Raw genomic sequence first — 21,011 nt, forward strand, 5'->3', positions numbered from 1 at the left:
CGAATATATATTTTCTAGCTAAGAGTATAGTTGATTGATATAAAGTAAGTTTCTGTTACAAAATTAAAAAAAATTAACTTTGTTACATCATTTTCATTAGTTGAGTGACGATTTTTATTTAAAAAAAGTGACTATATTACATCATTTGCAATAATTGAGTAGTCATATAAGCAATCAACTCGCGAAAAGAATATAGGAATACAAAAACATTCACAAAATCTACTTAGAATCTACTTTAGGCTTAAGCTATAAGCAAACTAGCCACCACAGTCCACAGCAATACAAGGATATTCCCTCATGAGGAGCCTCTCTCAAACGCACTATTCCATGTCGAGTGCAAATGAATTTAAATTATATACACGATCTCTACAAAATAATTTTGAATAGATATAACTTATAATCTATTAGGAGTATAACATATTATTTATCTTATTTTAACGTTATTAATACACACTCACTAATAATGATTATTTCAGAATGATAATTTTGTACACTATCAGTATATAAAAGTTGACGTCCTCTCTAGCCTCTTTATTTATTTTCCCCTAGAGTGTGTAGGTGAAACTAAAATTGTCTCCCTTCAAAAGTTTGGCCAAATTGCCAATTAGCTGGTGCAGCATTGTTGCTTGTGACAGTTCTTCCATCACTTGTAGTCACTTTAAATGAAAGACTTTGGCCATTGAGATATGAATTGCTTTGCCAGTTTTGGCCCCAATTTCTTGACATTGATGTCCATCCATTTTTGGACCCTTTTATGGAAATTGAATGAACATCACCAGCACCTCCAACATTAGTCACCAAAACCAAGTTGTAATAGGAGTGGCCATTTATTGTAAACCTTATTCCTCCCTTCTTCTTGCAAGGCACCCTGTTGGAGACCAAATTCAAATCACATATTATTAATATTAATATTTACATCTTGACCTCTTGTGTGAATTCAATCAGGTTGAAGTTATTGCAAATATGCACCATCTTAGACAGTAAAAATGTTGTCCTATGCCATTCGTCTCATTTTATTCGACACTCTTTTCTTTACTGTCTATGACAAAAAGAACATCACATTTCGGTATTGTAAAACTATTTGTTCTTTTTTTTTTATATTGGCTCATAGATAAGATTTATTGAGACTCACTTGATATGAAAGTTTACCTCTTTAATTAAACGAGAAATATGAAAGGATGAGTGGAACTTTCACCATACCTAGCATTTAATTGTTGGTAGTACATGCAATTTTGATAGTTTGCATATAAATTTTCTTCTCTGTTTATACTTTATGTATAGTCAAACACTATCACACAATGGAGTGCATTATTCGAATGGCCGGTCAATCAATTATACGAAATTACCTAATAAAGTCATATTTTTTTTATTTGTAACAAAAATTACTTAATTATACATATAACACTCAGAAGATCATCTAACTAGATTCTCAAATTTTCGATGGTCAAATACATATTTTATCCTCTAAATTATTAACCTTTATATTTTTTCTCTTTTTTAATTTTTATTATGACGGTATCTTTTTTCCTTTTTAATCTGTGTTATAGACTTGCCTATTGAACAAATAAGTTTTATTTATGAAATAAAAAATAAAAAATAATTTCCAAGAATATATAAATACTATTTATTTGTTTTATAGGTAAGTCCATAATATAGATTAAAAAAGAAAATTATAGAGTAATATTTAAAAAGTAAAAAAAAAAAAAAAAAGAAAAAAAAAAAGACAAGGTTGATAATTTAAAGGGTAAAATAAGTATCACAAAGTTTGAAAATTTTGGATGAGTGACCTTCCAAGTGATATATATATATATATATATATATATATATATATATATATATATATATATATATATAGTTAAAGTGACTTTTCTATTACAAACTAAAGAAGAATGACTTTATTATGTAATTTCATATAGTTGAGTGATCATTTGAGTAATAAACTCGATAAAATGAGGACAGAGAATACAGTCAGACCTCTCTATAACAGGATTCTTATATAACAACACTTCACTATAAAAACCAAGTTTTTCCGGAACCAAATTTTATTTTCTGTTATAATATATGTTTTCTATAACAGCAATTCGCTATAACATCCACAAATATCTGAAACAAACGAGACTGTTACATAGAGGTTTGACTCTAATAGGAAAAATTTACCTGCGGAAAGATACTGGGACGATGCCGGCTTTATATTGAGCAATTTTCAAGAAAGCAGGCTGTGCCAAATCGAAATGTTGAAGAGGAGGATTGCACCAGCCACCATTGTTGCTAGGTAAAGATGGATTAGGAGGACAGAAATTTGTAGCAGTGACAGTAATTGTTCCAGAAATGCACCGTTTGCCGTCATTGTTGCATTTGAGCTGATAACAAGCCCCACATGTCAAACCATTGTTGAATAGAGCTGTGCTTAATGCTGCAGTATTTGTTCCATAACCTTGGCTGTTCAAATTAACATAACCACAAGCACCCCCTGCATTTTTCAAACCATATATAGTTTTAGTTAGTATTATATATACAAAGATCAAGAGGTTGTGAGTTCGAGTCACCCCAAGAGTAAGGTGGGAGTTCTTGGAGGGAAGGATACCGAGGGTCTATTGGAAACAGCCTCTCTACTCCAGGGTAGGGGTAAGGTCTGCGTACACACTACCCTCCCCAGACCCCACTAGTGGGATTATACTGGGTTGTTGTTGTTGTATATATACAAAGACCTTTTTGTACTCTACTTTGTTATTTAGTCACTAGTTAAAATCATGCAAACGACTAAATAGTCGTTTGGTTGAGGTATAATTAAGTTATGTTGCACGAACTCTTCAAAATGATGTCGCACATATGTTAGAGTAATGGTGCCAAGATTTTTACTAAAGGGATTAAAAAAATTTAAAAAGTTACACACGTAGAGAAATCAAGGAGATTCAACATCTCATGTATATACATAATTTCTTTTTATCTTATATACACCATGTAATTTCTCCGTGAAGGGGTGAAGGGGCACTCACCTAGCTCCGCCACTGCCTATTGAAATCTCCAAAAATACACTATTTTTGGAGGATCCAACATATACTTAGCAATATTTTTGAAAAGTTCGAGCAACATAGGGATAAAAAAATACCGTAATCAAAATATATAAGACAATGTTTGCTACTGAGAGATTAGGGAAACTAATTCTCTCATAAGTATTGCAGTTTTGGTTGGCCGTATAAGAAAAAAAACAATCATTGCATATATAATTTTATGCAGAGTTGACGGTTTAAAATAGTACAGACCCTAAGTTATGCGTTTGTATGTGTTGTTTTTACGTGGAATAGAATATTAAATGAGATTATAAGAATACGTATTAGCAATATGGATATCAAAGCATTTAAAGACAAAAATATTCTTAAAAGTAGTTATTCACTTACATAACAGTTCATATCCGCTACATTTAACGAAAAAGGATCATATTTACCGCTGTATTATTTAAAATAAGCTATATTTATCCTCTGTTTCAGTTTCTTATTAAAAGTATCTTTATCGTTGCACTTTCGGTTCAAATTACTCCTCATGCGTTAAATCCTCTTTCAAAACTTTAAAAAGTCGCGTGGCACGATCTGATTGCCCGTAAAAGACCCATCTCACTTTTTATTTAAACCAACCCGTTCTGTATATTTTAATTCACCCTATACATCAATCTGCGTATTTATTATTCACTGCATAAACAATTCTCTACATTATAATTCCGCCTAACTAGTATGTAAACCAAACTGATCCCTAAGATTATACATTTGTTTCAATCAGCACAATCAAAAATTAAAGCTACTCTAATCAAGAAATATGAATCATCTATGTTGCATGGACTCTTTGAAAATATCGTCGGATGCGTATTGAATTCTCCAACATATTTTTTGAGGATCCGACACATGCGATATTATTTTAGAGAGTCCATGCGACACAGATAAGCATGCCCTCTACTTAAAAATTAGACCTTTTAAAAGAACAAAAAGCTAAGAAGTAAATTAAAGAAGATTGAATTATACCCATAGTGCCAGATGCATCACCCCCTCCATAGGCTGTGGCGTGAGCACTTTGCCACCCTCCATTATCAGCAAAACTCTCATTGACGCAAAAGCTTAAGAAGAAGATGAAAAAAAGAGAAAGAATGGAAAATGTTGCATAATTAGCCATTGAAAGAATGGAAAATGTTGCAACAATAGCCATTGGTGAAGAAGAAGTTTTCAGGTAATTAATGTTAGAGAAATGACTAATTAGAGAACTAATTAGTGGCAGCTGCTAGCTAGCTTGATACAAGCTGAGGGTAATGAGAAGCTACTTATAATAGAGAAAATAAAAAGATGAAATTGGAGCTTAATTAGAAAGTGACAACAACCAAAAATCTTTTTTTTTTAACTATCTTTTAATTAATTACTTCAATTGATTCTTCATCTTTTATTATTTAATCATTTAATACGTCCATATACATTTGATATGGTCATAAAACGACGACTAAATTGCACATGCAGTTGTTCTAAACGAACTACCGATTGATATTTTTCTTAAGATCCTACAAGCACATGCATTTTTCGAATCTTTATAGCCTTCCCTTCAATATTCATATCCCTTTTTTCTATTATTTATTTTATTTATTTATTGGATTCATGTCAAAGTATAAATATTTTTTTCTGCTTCACTTAAAATATTGCTAATTAGGTAGGTAACAACGTGGAGAATTGGAAGGTAGTAGATCGAATAATCTTAATTTGTAATTATATGGTCATATCTAACTTCTATAAATTAATAAGCAAGCTACCAAATTACTATCCACTAATCATCATTATCTTTCACCTACGTAATAAAAAAATCAGATTTATTCCTTGACATTTCAAAAAATGTATACCTAATGTCACTTAATCAGGGATCAACATAGGTTTTGAAAATTTTGCTAGAAGCAGTTGTTGGCTATTGATTTTTAATTGTGAGGGCCGGATGTAGTGATACCGAACACAATATTTTTTAAGTAGTTACGTGGAATGTAAACTTTTTCGAGAAATTTAAACACACAAAATATTTCAACAAATATTAGATATGAACTTATATTTTGTTAAAAAAAAATACAAAAGTTTAGTGCTAAAAATATTGAAGGTCGAACTCATCAATGATAATTGTCACAATTTCTCTTAATTACACGTGTTACTAAAAATCTTAAAGGTCGAACTCAAAAGTGATAATCGTCATAATTTCTCATAATTATATGTGGTTAGTTTGCAAATCATCAAATTACTTGGTAATGATGGATACTTGCAAAACAAGAGGACTCTATAGTCATTATTCACTACTAAAAATTCGCTTAAAACTATTCGGAAAAACTGACTAAAATCGGTCGGTAATGGCCAATAACCATCCAAAACGCGATCATTTACGTGTGTTCGGTATTTTGAAGGTTGGAAGAGCATACCGACCAAAGTCGGTCGGAAATTACTGATCAACGTCGCTCGGTATGCTCTACACGACCATCTGACAATTTAATTGAATTACCAACCAATATTGGTCGGAATGTTATTTTAATAATTTAATTAATTTTACCGACCAACGTTGGTTGGTGTCCTAAATTTATTAATTTTATTTACCGACCAACTTTGGTCGGTAATAAAAAATAAATTAAACTATAATATTATATATATCGACCAATGTTGGTCGGTATTAGAAAATTTATATTTTTTATAAGTAATTAAAATTTAATAATACCGACCAATGTTGGTTGGTAATCTGGACAAGGCAGCCAACTTACCGACCAAAGTTGGTCGGTAATGTTGAATTTCTCGGAATTCAATGTGCATTAACCGACCAACATTGGTCGGTATTTTGCAATTTAATTTTTTTTATTAGTTACCGACCAAGGTCGTTCGGTTTTCTGGGATTAATTTTGACAGAACATTACTGTTTTGGTAGCTACACCACCTGCCAAATAAAAACAGCATACCAATACCTCCCCCTCCCCCCTCCCCCCTCCCCCCAAATTCACATCAAATAACTCCCAATTCACCACATACAACCCCTAATTCACCACAAATCCAACCAAACATCCAATTAATACTTTAAAACTAACAAAGTTCAATTAAACATCACAGTTCAAAACCAAGCAAAAATCAAGTAATTACAACAAGTTCAAAATTGTTCAATCTAATTCAAAACTAATTTTATTAGTCTAGTTCAAAGATATCAAAGTATTGGTCAAGGGGTGTTTTCTACAACATCATCACCATCTGATGAACTTTCATCTACAAGACGGTATAAAGAACGGTCTTGTGGAGGACGGGAAGAACGATCACGGGGAGGACGAGAGGAATGATTACGTGGAGGACGGGAGGAACGATCGCGTGGAGGTCGAGCCTCTGGCGATGACTCACGAGACCAGGGCAACGGAAAAGCTCCAGTAGAAAGGAGAGTTCTGATCTAAGCTTGCATACCAAGGAATTGAGCATCTCTAAGCCTTTCTCTTTCCTTGGACGTTTCTAGCTCGGATGTAAGCCTTGTCACTGTCTTCTGCATAGCCGATAGGCTCTCCCTATTAAGTGTCTCGCCCTGTGAGGAAGTCCCTATTCCTTGCATTCAACACCTATAGCGATGGAATATTTTCTCAAGAAGCCCGTATTCCTTCCCCTTTTTTTGGACCGCCAACAACCTCCAACCATATTCTTTCAGCATCCTCGTCCGAAGGTTGGATTTGCTTGCCCAATTCACCAGCTGGCTGACTACGACTGAAGTTCTCCACGTTACTTTGGTAGCAACTCTACGTTATTTTAAATTAAATTAGTATAAAAAATTTATAAAAGTAAATTATAACAAGGAAAATTGAAAGCTTACATATGTAGTCTCTTCCAGGTCCTCGACCCACCTATCCGCATCCCCTTCTTTCTTCTTCTTTAAAATATGCGTCTCCTTGAATAGCTCATCATGGCTCATTGGACGCACATACTTCTTTTTCTGAAAATAAATTAATTTAGTTAATAAATAGAATTGATATACTTAGAAAAGTAAAGACGTAATAATTTAAGCAATTACCAATCTTCTTCTTATTGTCCCGATGTTGATAGCACCCCAGAGTGCAAGGAGCCTCCCTTCTCGGATGAGCGAGCTTTCTTTCCTTGTTCGCCCCTTTTTAAGAACTCCTCGGTGTGCCATTTTCTTAACAAATCATCCCATAAATGTTGCAGACACCAGTCATGCCTCTTGTTATTCTTTCTACCATACAAAAAATGATCTGCCAATCTCTTGCGGGTTTTATGATAAAAATTTACAGCATTTTCTCGTTATAGCAGTCTTTTCATACACACTTGCTCTGCATTTCAAAAGTTAAATATTAGATGAAAATATCATAAATATAAAATATTAAACTGCTTAAAATAACATTTATACCTTAAACTGATTGAAAATTTGCTCCTTCAGCGAGTATGAAAAATCAATCCAAGTCGCATAGGGGCCATCATAAAACCTTTTGATCGCATTGGTGATTATCTTCGTAGTCTGCTTACCCGGCCTGAACCTGCAATTTAACAATAAAAATATATGAAAATATTAGTAAAATATTATAAAATAATAAACACAAAAATAACAAATAACTCTTACCCGTTACCCTCAAGGACTATGATGATCCTGCCATAGCGATCATAATGCACTACATCTGGATCATCATCCTCAGCATCTGTATCCGAGGCATGTGTAGACAGTGTAGATGGGGGCTCAGAGCTACGGTCTCGCAGGCGAAGTCTTGAAATGGATGGAGTCGATGATGAAGATGTCTGTGATCCCTATGACTGCGACATAGCTGGATGTGATCCATGTGTCTGTGATACAGATGGTTGTGACCCATGTGACTGTGATATGGATGGTTGTGATCCATGTGGCTGTGATATGTAGGGTTGCGATCCGCGTAGTTGTGATGCAGATGGCTGTAATCCACGTGGCTGTGATGTAGATGGCTGCGATCCACGTGGCTGTGAGGTAGTTGGACTGTATGTCGGACGTATAGTCCTATGGCCCTGTGATGGAAGACCTGGTATCTGGATGAAGGTATAAGCCTCGTGATGTTGTGGCAGCTCAGTATAGCCGTGTGGTGGAGGATAAGACATAGGTATCTCTGAAGAGGGTGGAAATGAGGGGGTAGTATTATCCCCAGATTCTACACTCCTCTTTCCTTTCCTAGCCTTTTCTCGACCCCGAAAACTAGTAGGGTCATTGTTACCTTGACCCTTGCTTTCCATCTGCATAATATAATACATATTTAGATTGAAACATATAAGAAACTAGTTATAACAGGAGAGTGCTTGAAAAACCCAACTTTTTAATTCTCATCGACGTATTGTTCCTCGTCTGAGAATTCCTCGTCCTCACTTGTTTGAATTTTATCAGTTGATTCTTCATCCTCATTTTCTATAATTGTTACTTCATTTATATCAACTTCTTCCAATATGTGTTCAGGATGTTCCAAATTATTTTCTAACTGATCGTCCACTATTTGGTGAACACTGGAGATATTGTTTTGATATGCAACATCTAATACATTCTCGACTTCCACCCTACCTACATGCTTAGTTTTGATTACAACCCACCAATCGAACTTATTCCGCCGCAATGGATAAGGAGCATAATACACTTGCCTAACGTTAAGTGCAATTATGAAAGGATCGTAGAGATCATACTCCCTCATATGATTAACCTCAATTATGTTGTATTGGTGGTGTACTCTTGTACCTCTTGTTGGATTTGGGTCAAAACACTTGCATCTAAAGAGTATTAATTTCTTATATGGCCAACCTGTATATTCTAGTTGTAATATTTCTTTGACCACACCATAATAATCAATATCTTCAACTTGGTTGCCATCACCGCCTTAAACCCACACCCCGATGTTGTTGCTATTTTTATTCTTAGAGCAATCCTCTGTATGAAATTTATAACCATACACTATGTACTTAGACATTGTTGTGACCTGAAGCCCAGGTCCCCAAGATATATCTTTCAAAAATTGATTTACACCATTATTTGGATTATTTACCTACATAGTGTTAAAAAAAACTCATAAGTTAGCATAACCGAATAAAATTTATAACCATACACTACATACTTAGACATTGTTGTGACCTGAAGCCCAGGTCCCCAAGATATATCTTTCAAAATAAACTTATAAACTGTTTGAACCACGTATCAAAACTCATATATACAACATCATGGACAACTTGACCCACGAAGTGAGTGTGACACATCAAAAAAATTTAGTAGTTGCATCAATATGTAATCACTGTAAATTTTACATTTTGATTACTAATAAATCAATAATTACTTAAGATATGGTTGAAATTCAGGACAATTTAGCAACACATGCATTGTAGCTAACTTGTATTCCATATCACTCAAACTTCTCTTTCTAACATCCTTAGAACATCGGCCTGGTTGATTGAAGATGGACATTGGTGGATATAATGGATCATTCACATATTCGACAGTGTGCCTATTGGGCCTATTCCTAGAACATGGGACGCTACTCTCAAAATAATAAGAACAAATATTTGCAGTTTCCTTTGCAAGATAGGCTTCACATATAGACCCTTCAATCCTATTTCTCAGCTTAACAAATTGTTTGCATTTGGCAATTGTCCTACATAATGTCATGTAGCCAAGAACATTCAAATTAAATAGAATATTACATCAAACATATAATATTACCTCTCAAAGGGATACATCCATCTGCATTGAATAGACCCTCTAAGTCGTGCTTCGTGTACAAGGTGGATTGGAAGGTGTTCCATCACATCAAAGAAACCACATGGAAATATTTTTTCCATCTTACTAGAAGTTACATGAATGTTCTGATCCATCCGAAGTAGGTTTTCTTCCCTTAAGGTGGTAGAACACAAGTCTTTGGAAAAAAAAAACTAATCTTTGTGATGGATTTCTAGATTCTTTCAAGCAAACCGCAAAATGAAATAGGCACTAAGGTCTCCATGAAAACATGACAGTCATGACTTTTCAAATGGCGCAACTTCCCTACCTCCATATCTACTTCTTTTCCCAGGTTCGATGCATAACCCTCACGCATCTTCAATTTTGTAACCCAATCACAAATTTGTCGTCTTTACTCCAAAGTGAATGTGTAACTTTTTTTGGGCTTGAACACCTTACCATTGTTCGTTGTCTGCAAGTATAATTCAGGTCGCCTATAATATTCTTATAAGTCCATTATAGACTTCGGGTTATCTTTTGTCTTACCTTTAACATTCATCACTGTGTTGAAAAAATTGTCAAAATAATTCTTCTCAATATGCATGAAATCAAGGTTGTGTTGCAGAAGATTATCCTTCCAATAAGGCAACTCCCAAAATATACTCTATTTCGTCCAATTATGAGTAACACCGTAATCGGGGAATCTAGAAGGTGGAGCCTCAGTAACTTTACTGAAGTTCTGGACCCTCTCAGTAACTTTAGAACACAAGTCTTTGAGAAAAAAAAACTAATCTTTATGATGGATTTCTAGATTCTTTCAAGTAAACCGCAAAATGAAATAAGCACTAAGGTCTCCATGAAAACAAGACAGTCATGACTTTTCAAATGGCGCAACTTCCCTACCTCCATATCTATTTCTTTTCCCAGATTCGATGCATAACCCTCACGCATCTTCAATTTTGTAACCCAATCACAAATTTATCGTCTTTTCTCCAAAGTGAATGTGTAACTTTTTTTGGGCTTGAACACCTTACCATTGTCTGTTGTCTGCAAGTATAATTCAGGTCGCCTACAATATTCTTGTAAGTCCATTATAGCTTTCGGGTTATCTTTTGTCTTATCTCTAATATTCATCACTGTGTTGAACAAGTTGTCAAAATAATTCTTCTCAATATGAATGAAATCAAGGTTGTGTTGCAGAAGATTATCCTTCCAATAAGGCAACTCCCAAAATATACTCTATTTCGTCCAATTATGAGTAACACCATAATCGGGGAATCTAGAAGGTGAAGCCTCAGTAACTTTACTGAAGTTCTGGACCCTCTCAAAAATTTTCTCACCTGAAAGTATCGGAGGTGGCGAATCATATTCCACTTTATTCTTTTTAATGCATGTTTCATCCTTCTAAACTCATTATCATAAGGCAAGAACTGACGGTGACAATCAAACCATGATTTCTTTCGCCCATGTTTCAAAGTGAACGCTTAACCATTTTTCATGCAGTAAGGACAAGCTAGCTTCCTAGCAATCATCCACCCAGACAATATTCCATACGCAGGAAAATCGTTAATAGTCCACATTAAATTAGCACGCAAGTTGAAATTCTTCTTGGTTGGTATGTCATATGTTTCAACACCATCATACCACAACTGTTTTAGCTCATCAATTAAAGGTTGCAAATATACATCAATCAAACTTTTCATATTATATGGACCGGGGATAATAAAATTTAAAAATATATATGGACTAGTCATACACAACTCAGGTGGTAGATTATAAGGTGTATGAAAGACAGACTAGCATGAATATGGTGTCGCAAATATAGAAAAAGGCGTGAATCCATCCGCACACAAACCTAACCGAATGTTCCTTGGTTCATTAGCATAATCTGGATATGTCCTATCAAAGTGCTTCCAAGTTTCTCGATCTGAAGAATGACACATAACACCAGGTGGTCTTCTATTTTCAAAGTGTCATCTCATATGAGGAACAGAACTCATCGATGCATATAACCTCTTTAACCTAGGTATAAGAGGCAAATAATGCAGCGCCTTCACAACAACCATATTCCCGCTGGAAAGCCTCTTGAAACAAGGCTTTTCATAGAATTTACAACTTTCTAAATTTGCATCATCTTTATAATATAACATGTAACCATCTTCACAACAATCAATTCTCATCGACGAAAGTCCTAACTTAGAAACCAATCTCTTTGCCTTATAGAAATCACCATGTAAGTTGATATTTGGGTCAACTAGTTCACTCATAATGTCAATGAAAGATTCCATGGCCGCTTGAGAAATATTCTAATCAGATTTGATACTTAGTAATCTAACCATAACATAGAGCTTAGAGTGCGGGATTCCTTCATGTAGTGGACGACTAGCTTCCTTTAACTGTTCATAAAAATATTCTGCATCATCATTAGGAGTTTGTTCAATATTTTCATTGGACTCACCCCCGGAGTGCATCCCAAAAGTATCTGCAACCATATCATGAATTCCAAAAGCATCTGCAACCATATCTTGATTTATATTCTCTACCTACCTACTAATTTCACTAATAACCATGTTATGAAATATTTCACGGCTACCATTGATCTATCTATGATTAGTCCGCACAAAGTAATTCTCTTCAAGCCCCTTCCTATAAATATAACGACTCAATTGGTCATTTTAAGATCTAGCAAGTCGTTCAGCGGTTTGAGACCTTGAGTAGCTTCACTTCATGTTTTATGACTTGTACGTGTGATCATAATTGAATTTCGGGAGGTTCGAAGTTGATTCAGATGGAAAATTCTCGATTTGGAAGCTTTAAGTTGGAAGAGTTGACCAAAGTTTGAATTTTGAGTAAACGACCTCGAAATTGGGATTTTAAGGTTCTAATAGGTTCGTATGATGATTTTAGACTTGGGCGTATGTTCAGGTTGAGTATCGGGTGATTCGGGAGCATTTCAGTGCTTATTGTGGAAAGTTGGCAATTCAAAGGTTTTAAAATTTCCTAAGTTTGGTTTGAAGTGGACTTTGGTGTTAACGATGTACATTTGGGGTTCTGAGCCTCGAAATAGGTTCGTATCGTGATTTATGACTTGTACATAAAGTTTGGCGTCATTCCGGAATGTTTAAGTGTAATTCGGACGCGTTCGTCGAAATTTGAATGTTTGAAAGTTAAAAGGTGGATTTGATCGTCGATTCATAGTTTTGGTATTGTTTGGTGTGATGTGAGGCCTCAAGCAGGTTCGTGTTATGTTTTGGGACTGGTTTGTGTAATTGGACGGGGACCCGGGGGCCTCGAGTGTGATTCGGATGTGTTTAGGTTGTGTCGCGCTCTTATTTGATGTTTAAGCATCATTTTCTTGGGTATAAAGGATAAAATATTGAGCAAACGATCTTTGATTTGTGATTTGATTGAACCATTAGATCCGTATCATAATTACACAGTCATAGCAATAAGAATCATCGAATTCCGATGTCGTATGAGAGAGTTATGCCCATTTTCGTGTCGGAAAAGATTGATAGTGTTGCTAGTGCTCAGGTATCGCAATTGCGAACATTTATTCGCACTTGCGAACATTGTAGATTTTTGCCTTGGTTCGCAATTACGAAGCCTGTAGATTTTTGCCTTGGTTCGCAATTGCGAACATTTATTCGCAATTGCGAAGCCTATAGAGTTTTGCCTTGATTTGTAATTGCGAACACTTGTCCGCAACTATGAGGGTCTGCAAATGTGAACCCTGTGTCGCAAATGTGACATCTTCACCTGGTAAAAGGGCTGAGAGACGGGATTTTGGAGACATTCTCTCATTTTTGGAACCCTAGGCTCTGTAGGAGGCAATTTTTTGAAGAGAGATTTTCATCTACAATCTTTGAGTAAGTAATTTTGTTCAATTTCCAACTATTTTACATGGATTATATACGAATTTTAACATGGAATTGGTGAAAATCGTGGAATTTTTGATGAAAAACCTAAAAAGTGTATTTTTATATTTTGACCACGAACTTGGATATGGAATTTGGAATAAATTATATATTTGAGTTCGTGAGGTTATGAGTAAAGTTTATCTTCGAAAATTTTTGGAATCCGGTCACGTGGGCCCGAGGGTTGACTTTATTAACTTTTCGAGCGGAGTTGGAAATTTTTATAAATTGATTAATTATAAGCATTTTAGTATATTTTGATTGATTGGTACATTGTTTGACTAGTTTCGGATCGTTTGGCTTTGAGTAGAGGTGTTAGAGAGGCATTGGAGGCAGTTAAGGAACTTCAAAGTAAGGTAAGTCTCCTGTCTAACCCTGTGAGGGGGATTTACCTTGTAGGTGTTATATTCTTATGTGCTACATGTTGTGGGAGCTATGCACGTATGAGGTGACAAGTGTACGTGCATATGCTAGGATTCCTGATTTGTCCGGGTAGACTTAGGTTTATGCCATGATTTAATTGTACTATTTGAGTTATCCCTGCCTATTTAATTCCTTTATTTTGTGTTACGACTTGAGATTAGGCTTGCGTAGAGTGATGAACTTGCTATAATAAGAGATTTGACGAGCTACTTGATTAGTCGCGGAATAATTGTGCTTCCCTTACGAATTTCTCTCGCGTTGTGCGTTTTCATCGAAAAGCTTCTTTAAATTTCATAACTTATAAGTATATTCGTGAGTGGGGTCAAGGACCTGTTAAAGCTTTGTATTCTTATGGGATCAGATCGTTCGCCTCGGCAGGATTATGTACCATACTCTTATGAGATCGGGTCGTTCGCCTCGGTTGGATTATATACCACACTCTTATGGGATCGGGCATTCGCCTCGGCAGGATTATGTACCACACTCTTATGGGATCGAGTCATTCACCTCGGCAGCTTCATGGAACACTCTTATGGGATCGGGCCATTCGCCTCGGCAACATCGTGCGTAATATTTGGCAAGAAGCTATTGTATACGTGAGTTTTCCTGATTTGATTTGTGACGACCTATCTGGTGGGAACTATTTGACATATATACTCCGGTTGAGGAGGTGACCGATAATTGAGAGATTGAGTTTACTGTTCAGAGGAGGATTGTACCACGTACCTATATTTGTTTATACTGTTAATTTACCCTGCCTCATATTTGTTTACTTCCTACTATATTTGATTTATTGGACCACTAGTAAGTGTCGATGTCGACCCCTCGTCACTACTTCTTCGGGGTTAGGCTAGATACTTATTTCGTATGTGTTAATTTACGTACTCATGCTACACTTGCTGCACTTATTGTGCAGTGTATATATATATATATATATATATATATATATATATATATATATATATATATGTCTAGTGGTCTTTGGGATGCAAAGGCGCGACTATTGCAGGGACTTCATAGTGAGTTGCATTCCATGTTATGACTCGTAGTATACGAAGTCTCTATCTTAATTAGTTACGTTATCCTGTCTATTTGTTACTCCAGACAGATATTGTATTGTTATTGTACCTTCTAGTAGATGCTCATGTACTTGTGACATCGAGTTTTGGGGGTTCCTAATGGATGTTCATTATTGTAGTTCATATTATTATTATTATTATTATTATTATTATTATTATTATCATTTCACCTTGTAATTTTATATTTTATACGGGATTTGGTAAAGAAAATCACAAGTTTCTATGAGTACCAGATTTCATTCTATTTATTTAATGGGATTTATGATTTTAAAGATAACGAAATGAGTAATTAAGTTGATAATTCATCGTTGGCTTGCCTGACGGCGACGTTGGGCGCCATCACGACCTATAGTGGATTTTGGGTCGTGACAACTTGGTATCAGAGTGTTAGGTTCACTTAGGTCTCACGAGTCATGAGCAAGTCTAGTAGAGTCTTGTGGATCGGTACAGAGACATTCTTACTTATCTTCGATAGGCTACATGGCTGTTAGGAGAACATCCTTTCTTGATTCCTCATCGTGCGATTTAATTCCATTGAATATTATGACTTCATTTCCTTCCTACTCATTCTTATACGGTGTGGAGTGCTTGTTATCAATTGGGCACTAACGAGTTGTTAAGATGCTACAGATACAACGTATGATGTCTTTCTCTACGAATACGGGTAGACCATGATCGTCGCCTTGTGGAGGAGTATTTTGTTATTTCAGCCCAGTGTTGATGGTTCGAGGGATATGATCTCTGAGGTGGTTTCTATGCTTAGGAAATTTTGAATGTGGCGAGAAAGACTTGGTAACATATTGTTGGACCTTCGGGTGATGTAAATGAATGAAGGGATTCTTACGGTTGGTGGATCAGTGTGGACCCAGGGAGATTAATTGATTTCATGATGGATATAACTATAGCAATGACGCTGGAGGAGGTCAATACAAGGCTACACAAGTGGGCTATCTCCGGTGAGCAGGTTAGCGATTTTATGGTTTTGATGAGGTTCCTACGAAGAATTTTACTTTCTGCCTAACACGGGATGCATGCACTACGATGTGAGCTGGATCGCTTGGAGAAGATAGTATGACTATTAGGATGTCGAGTGTGCATTTGTGGCTGATAACTCAGGATGTGTTATGATTAGTCCAACAAGAACTTATGAGAAATTGAGCGACGGTGTGGGACCATGGTAATAGGGAAGAAGAAGAAGTCATTGAGGGGTCGAGATTTAAGTGATTTTAGCATAAAGCTAAGTGGGGAAGCCCACCGTCTACGATTGGGCCATATGGTTGTGTGTCTGTGCGGTTTTTGATTATCGGTGCCTTGACAGTTTAGTTATGACCAAGAGGTATTTTGGATTAGGAAATTTGACGTATATGAGTTGCATTCGCATTATTGATTCATGTGTAAGTGTTGGGGATGGCTCAAGATTTTTGCTTCATGTGGAGGTGATGGGCAACGAACATAATTCATACGGTTGCTTCCTTGAAAGTGTCTATATGCTAGCAGAGCACTAGAGTTTGGTTATAGATTCGGGACTAGGTCAGAGTCGGTGACTCTCAATAATGGTTCTAGTAGGTGTAAGAATTAAAGTGCGGTGTTTAAAATTTTTGGGTTCGTTATGTGGATGAGGACTGGGATTTGCAGCAAAGTGTGGAGAATACTTAGGGAATTTCTATGTTATCATCGGGTCTATGGTGCAGTGTTTAGAGAAATGGGAGAAAGAGCTTCGGTTCGTAGGGGGTCTTTCAGAACGGGTGTATCAGTTGGGAATACTATTGAGTGCATAAGGAGGGTATGAGATGACTTATGGGTATTGAAATGATGTGGTCTCATTATTTGGGTCACTCGGGATGAGTGTTGTTTGAGGCATGTTATGTGTTTGAATGGAGCTATTATTACTTCGGAGGCAAGTCAAAGAGTAAATTGGAAGAAGTTGGGTCAGTTAGCAATGGTTTAAATCAGCATGGTTGTGGAAATGATCAGTTCCTTCGTTGTGTTAAGGATATACAGGTGATTCGTGGTTGTACGTGCGGGCTTGACAACTACCGTAATTGGATTGATTTGGAAGTAGCTGATTCTGATGGCCTTGTTATATGTAAATGAATCCCGAAAAAATTATGGTGGTTTAGACCACAACTTGAGATTTGATTTTCTGAGTTATGGGAATTTGATTGCGTGTTGCAATTGTTCTTCAGAAATAAGTTGAGTGAAAGGTGTTCTAGCCGATAAAGTGCGTATTATACTGGCGGTTTAGGGGTTATGATGAAATTCTTGGACTCTCGCACAGTGGCAGGATAGGTGCGGTGAGCGGTATAGTAATGGGAAGTTGGGATCAAGGTTACAGTTTGGTTTGATAAGAATATCACGAATCGGAGGAGCAGGAGAAGATTTCAGATGTTCGGAATATGCTGGCACTATTTTCGGGCAGCTTGAGGATGGTCTGTTTTGTAGTAGAAGTGTTGGGAATTGAAATGCGGATGCTTGGCCAATATTATAGAAATACCATGATCTATGGCCATTAATGTTTAGATTTTACTACCTGGTGCATAAGGTTGTGGGAGTATATCCCACGGGAAAATCGTATAAGTGTGACGCGTTAGTCATTTAATTGTTAGAGATTTAAAACATGTATGGAGATTTTGGTAATATCGCCAATGGGAGAGGTTATGAGTGAGAGACGCTTTATTCCTTTAGTTGTGGACTGTGGGAGTTTGTTACGGATTTGACAGTTGCTCTTATATGTCATGAATATGGTCATTATGGGTTCTTGGAAGGTTATTGGCCCAGTATGGGATGATCAAAATCGGTTTGAGGTCCGCTAGTAGATCTAGTATGAACGTATGCTCTACGTCAGGTCAGATGTGTTTATTCAGCATAGCATTGTTTACGGAGGAGCCTTCGGGTGTTGTAGTCATGTGTATCTTATCGTTATTGCACCTTAGTCGAGCTCGAGTTTTGTTGCACATGGCGCGATCCGTCTCCCCAGAGTCATATTTATGCACTTGGCGTGCTTGTGGCCGATATTCAGGTATTTCGTAGGTATAAGCATTATGGCTTGATAGGTATTTCCTTGTTTATTGTCATGTGTGGATCGGGTGGCACGCTACCACAGGTATGTTATTTGGATCAAATTTCATGTCTCGAAGTTGAGTATGGTTCCCTATACTTATTTCTGTGTATTTTGTTTCTCATTCGCTGAGAAGGGTTCATATAATCTTTTTGGTTGTTTTATTTGTTACGCGGTTGGATAGTTCTTTTCCAAATATCGTTCTTCATTATGTGTCATATTCAAATTATAGCTTGTTGGCGCACTGATGGCGTCATATGAGATCTTGGTCACTGTTTGAGGTGGCCTATTGCCTGAGCAGCTTGTACTGGGTGAGACGAGGTTATTGGACCTGAAATCAGTGCGATCGAATTTATGTAAGGTATATTAAAGGGAAAATGTCACTATTCAGTTCAAAATGAGGTAATGGTTCTTGTCGAGCGGAGGAACTCCGTGAGTTATTGATTTAACAGGTGGTTGTGAGTTCATGCGCATCTCTTTCGTCGTTACAGTATTGTGAGGGTTGAGACCAGGCTTAGATGTGTTATAAGGTATACTACAGGCGTCGAGTCAGTGAATTTGCAGTTGTTGTGCTTGGAGGAGGTTATCATGGGCAGATGAGTTATGCGGTGCATTGTGTGATGTCAGCGTGGGTGCATGATCATGTGTGGGTTCAGCGTGTGGAGATTAATACGATGTCCGTATGTTAGAATCAGGTCTTGTAAAGAAATTCGGAGGTTGAAATTTGGTCCTAAGGCTTATTGACTAAAACAAGGGAGGATTTCAGTCTGGCTTGAGCAAAGGTATTCACCTGGGTTGTGGTGGCACAAATAGGTGCACAAGGTGTTGAGCAGTGATTTTGAGGCAACTATGGAACAGTTCTTGGCACGTTCGAGGACAAACATATGTTTAAGTGAGGGAGAAGGTAACGACCCAATTAGTCGTTTTAAGCTCTAGCAAGCCGTTCGGCTGTTTGAGGCCTTGAGTAGCTTCACTTCATGTTTTATGACTTGTACGTGTAGTTGGAATTGAATTTCGGGAGGTTCGGAGTTGATTCGAATGGAAAATTCTCAATTCAGAAGCTTTAAGTTGGAAGAGTTTATCAAAGTTTGATTTTTGAGTAAACAACCTTGAATTTGGGATTTGAAGGTTCCAATAGGTTCGTATTATGATTTTGGACTTGGGCGTCTGTTCGAATTGAGCATCGAGTGGTCTGGGAGTGTTTCTACGCTTATTGAGAAAAGTTAGCAATTCGAAGGTTTTAGAATTTCCTAAGTTTGGTTTGAAGTGGACTTTGGTGTTACTGATGTCCGTTTGGGATTTTGAGCCTCGGAATAGGTTCGTATAATGATTTATGACTTGTACGTAAAGTTTGGCGTCATTCCGGAATGTTTAAGTGTAATTCGGACGCGTTCGTCGAAGTTTGAATGTTTGAAAGTTAAAAAGAGGATTTGATTGTCGATTCATGATTTTGGTGTTGTTTGGTGAGATTTGAGGCCTCGAGGAGGTTCATGTTATGTTTTGGGATTGGTTTGTATAATTGGACGGGGTCCCGGGGGTCTATGGTGTGTTTCGGATGTGTTTGGGTTGTGTCACGCTCTTATTTGATGTTTCAACGTCATTTTCTTGGGTATAAAGGATACAATATTGAGCAAACGACCTTTGATTTGTGATTTTATTGAACTATTAGATCCGTATCGTAATTACGGAGTCATAGCAACAAGAATCGTCAAAATCTGATGTCGTATGAGAGAGTTATGCACATTTTCGGGTCGTGAAAGATTGTTGGTATTGCTGGTGCTCAGGTTTGTTCGCAATTGCGAAGATTGTAGATTTTTGCATTGGTTCATAGTTGCGAACATTTGTTCGCAATTGCGATGATTGTAGATTTTTTCCTTGGTTCATAATTGCGAACACTTGTCCGCAATTGCGAGGTCCGCAAATGCGAACCCTATGTCACAAATGCGAAATCTGCACCGGGTAAAAGGGCTGGGAGACGGGATCTTGGAGACATTCTCTCATTTTTGGAACCCTAGGCTCTGTAGGAGGCGGTTTTTCGAAGAGGAATTTTCATCTACAATCTTTGAGTAAGTAATTTTGTTCAATTTCCAACTATTTTACATAGATTATATACATATTTTAACATGAAATTGGTGAAAATTATGGGATTTTTGAAGAAAACCCTAGAAATTATATTTTTGGATTTTGATCACGAAATTGGACATAGAATTTGGAATAAATTATATATTTGAGTTCGTGATATTATGGGTAAAGTTTATCTTCGAAAATTTTCGGAATTTGGGCACGTGGGCCCGAGGGTTGACTTTATTGACTTTTCGAGCGGAGTTGAGAATTGTTATAAATTGATTAATTATAAGCATTTGAGTATATTTTGATTGATTTGCACATTATTTGACTAGTTTCGGATCGTTTGGCTTTGAGTCGAGGTGTTAGAGAGGCATTGGAGTCGGTTATGGAACTTCGGAGCGAGGTAAATCTCTCGTCTAACCCTTGTGAATGGGGAATTTACCCCATAGATATTATATTCTTATGTGCTACATGTTGTGGGAGCTACGCATGTATGAGGTGACGAGTGTCCGTGCGTATACTAGAATTCCTGATTTGTCCGGATAGACTTAGTTTTATGCCATGCTTTAATTGTACTATTTGTGTTATCCTTGCTTGTTTAATTCCTTTATTTTGCGTTACGACTTGAGACTAGGCTTGCGTAGAGTGATAGAATCACTATTGTAAGAGATTTGACGAGCTACTTGATTAGCCGCAGAATAATTGTGCTTCCCTTACAAATTTCTCTCGCGCTGTGCATTTTCATCGATAAGCTTCTTTAAATTTCATAACTCA

The 21,011-nt window shown here is 36.6% G+C and overlaps 1 protein-coding gene across 1 annotated transcript; it reads right to left on the reverse strand.

Annotated features, from left to right (window-relative positions):
- Window positions 1-209: 209 nt before the first annotated feature.
- On the reverse strand, window positions 210-4,264 carry LOC104121594 (expansin-A4-like). The gene is made up of 3 exons (XM_009633623.4): window positions 4,014-4,264; window positions 2,158-2,470; window positions 210-868 (listed from the first exon to the last, which is right to left on the reverse strand). Exons 1-3 carry the CDS (start codon window positions 4,192-4,194, stop codon window positions 565-567), a joined length of 798 nt encoding a protein of 265 aa, XP_009631918.1. The 5' UTR covers window positions 4,195-4,264; the 3' UTR covers window positions 210-564.
- Between the last annotated feature and the right edge of the window lie 16,747 nt (window positions 4,265-21,011).

This window comes from Nicotiana tomentosiformis, chromosome 5 (genome assembly GCF_000390325.3).
Source record: "Nicotiana tomentosiformis chromosome 5, ASM39032v3, whole genome shotgun sequence".
Lineage (NCBI taxonomy): Eukaryota > Viridiplantae > Streptophyta > Magnoliopsida > Solanales > Solanaceae > Nicotiana > Nicotiana tomentosiformis.

Coding starts and splice junctions, on each gene's coding strand:
- LOC104121594 (XM_009633623.4), bottom strand. CDS start 4,194: ATGGCTATTGTTGCAACATTTTCCATTCTTTCAATGGCTAATTATGCA. Junction 2,471..4,013: donor TGATGCATCTGGCACTATGG/GTATAATTCAAT, acceptor TGAAAAATGCAG/GGGGTGCTTGTGGTTATGTT. Junction 869..2,157: donor GTCCCAGTATCTTTCCGCAG/GTAAATTTTTCC, acceptor GGTCTCCAACAG/GGTGCCTTGCAAGAAGAAGG.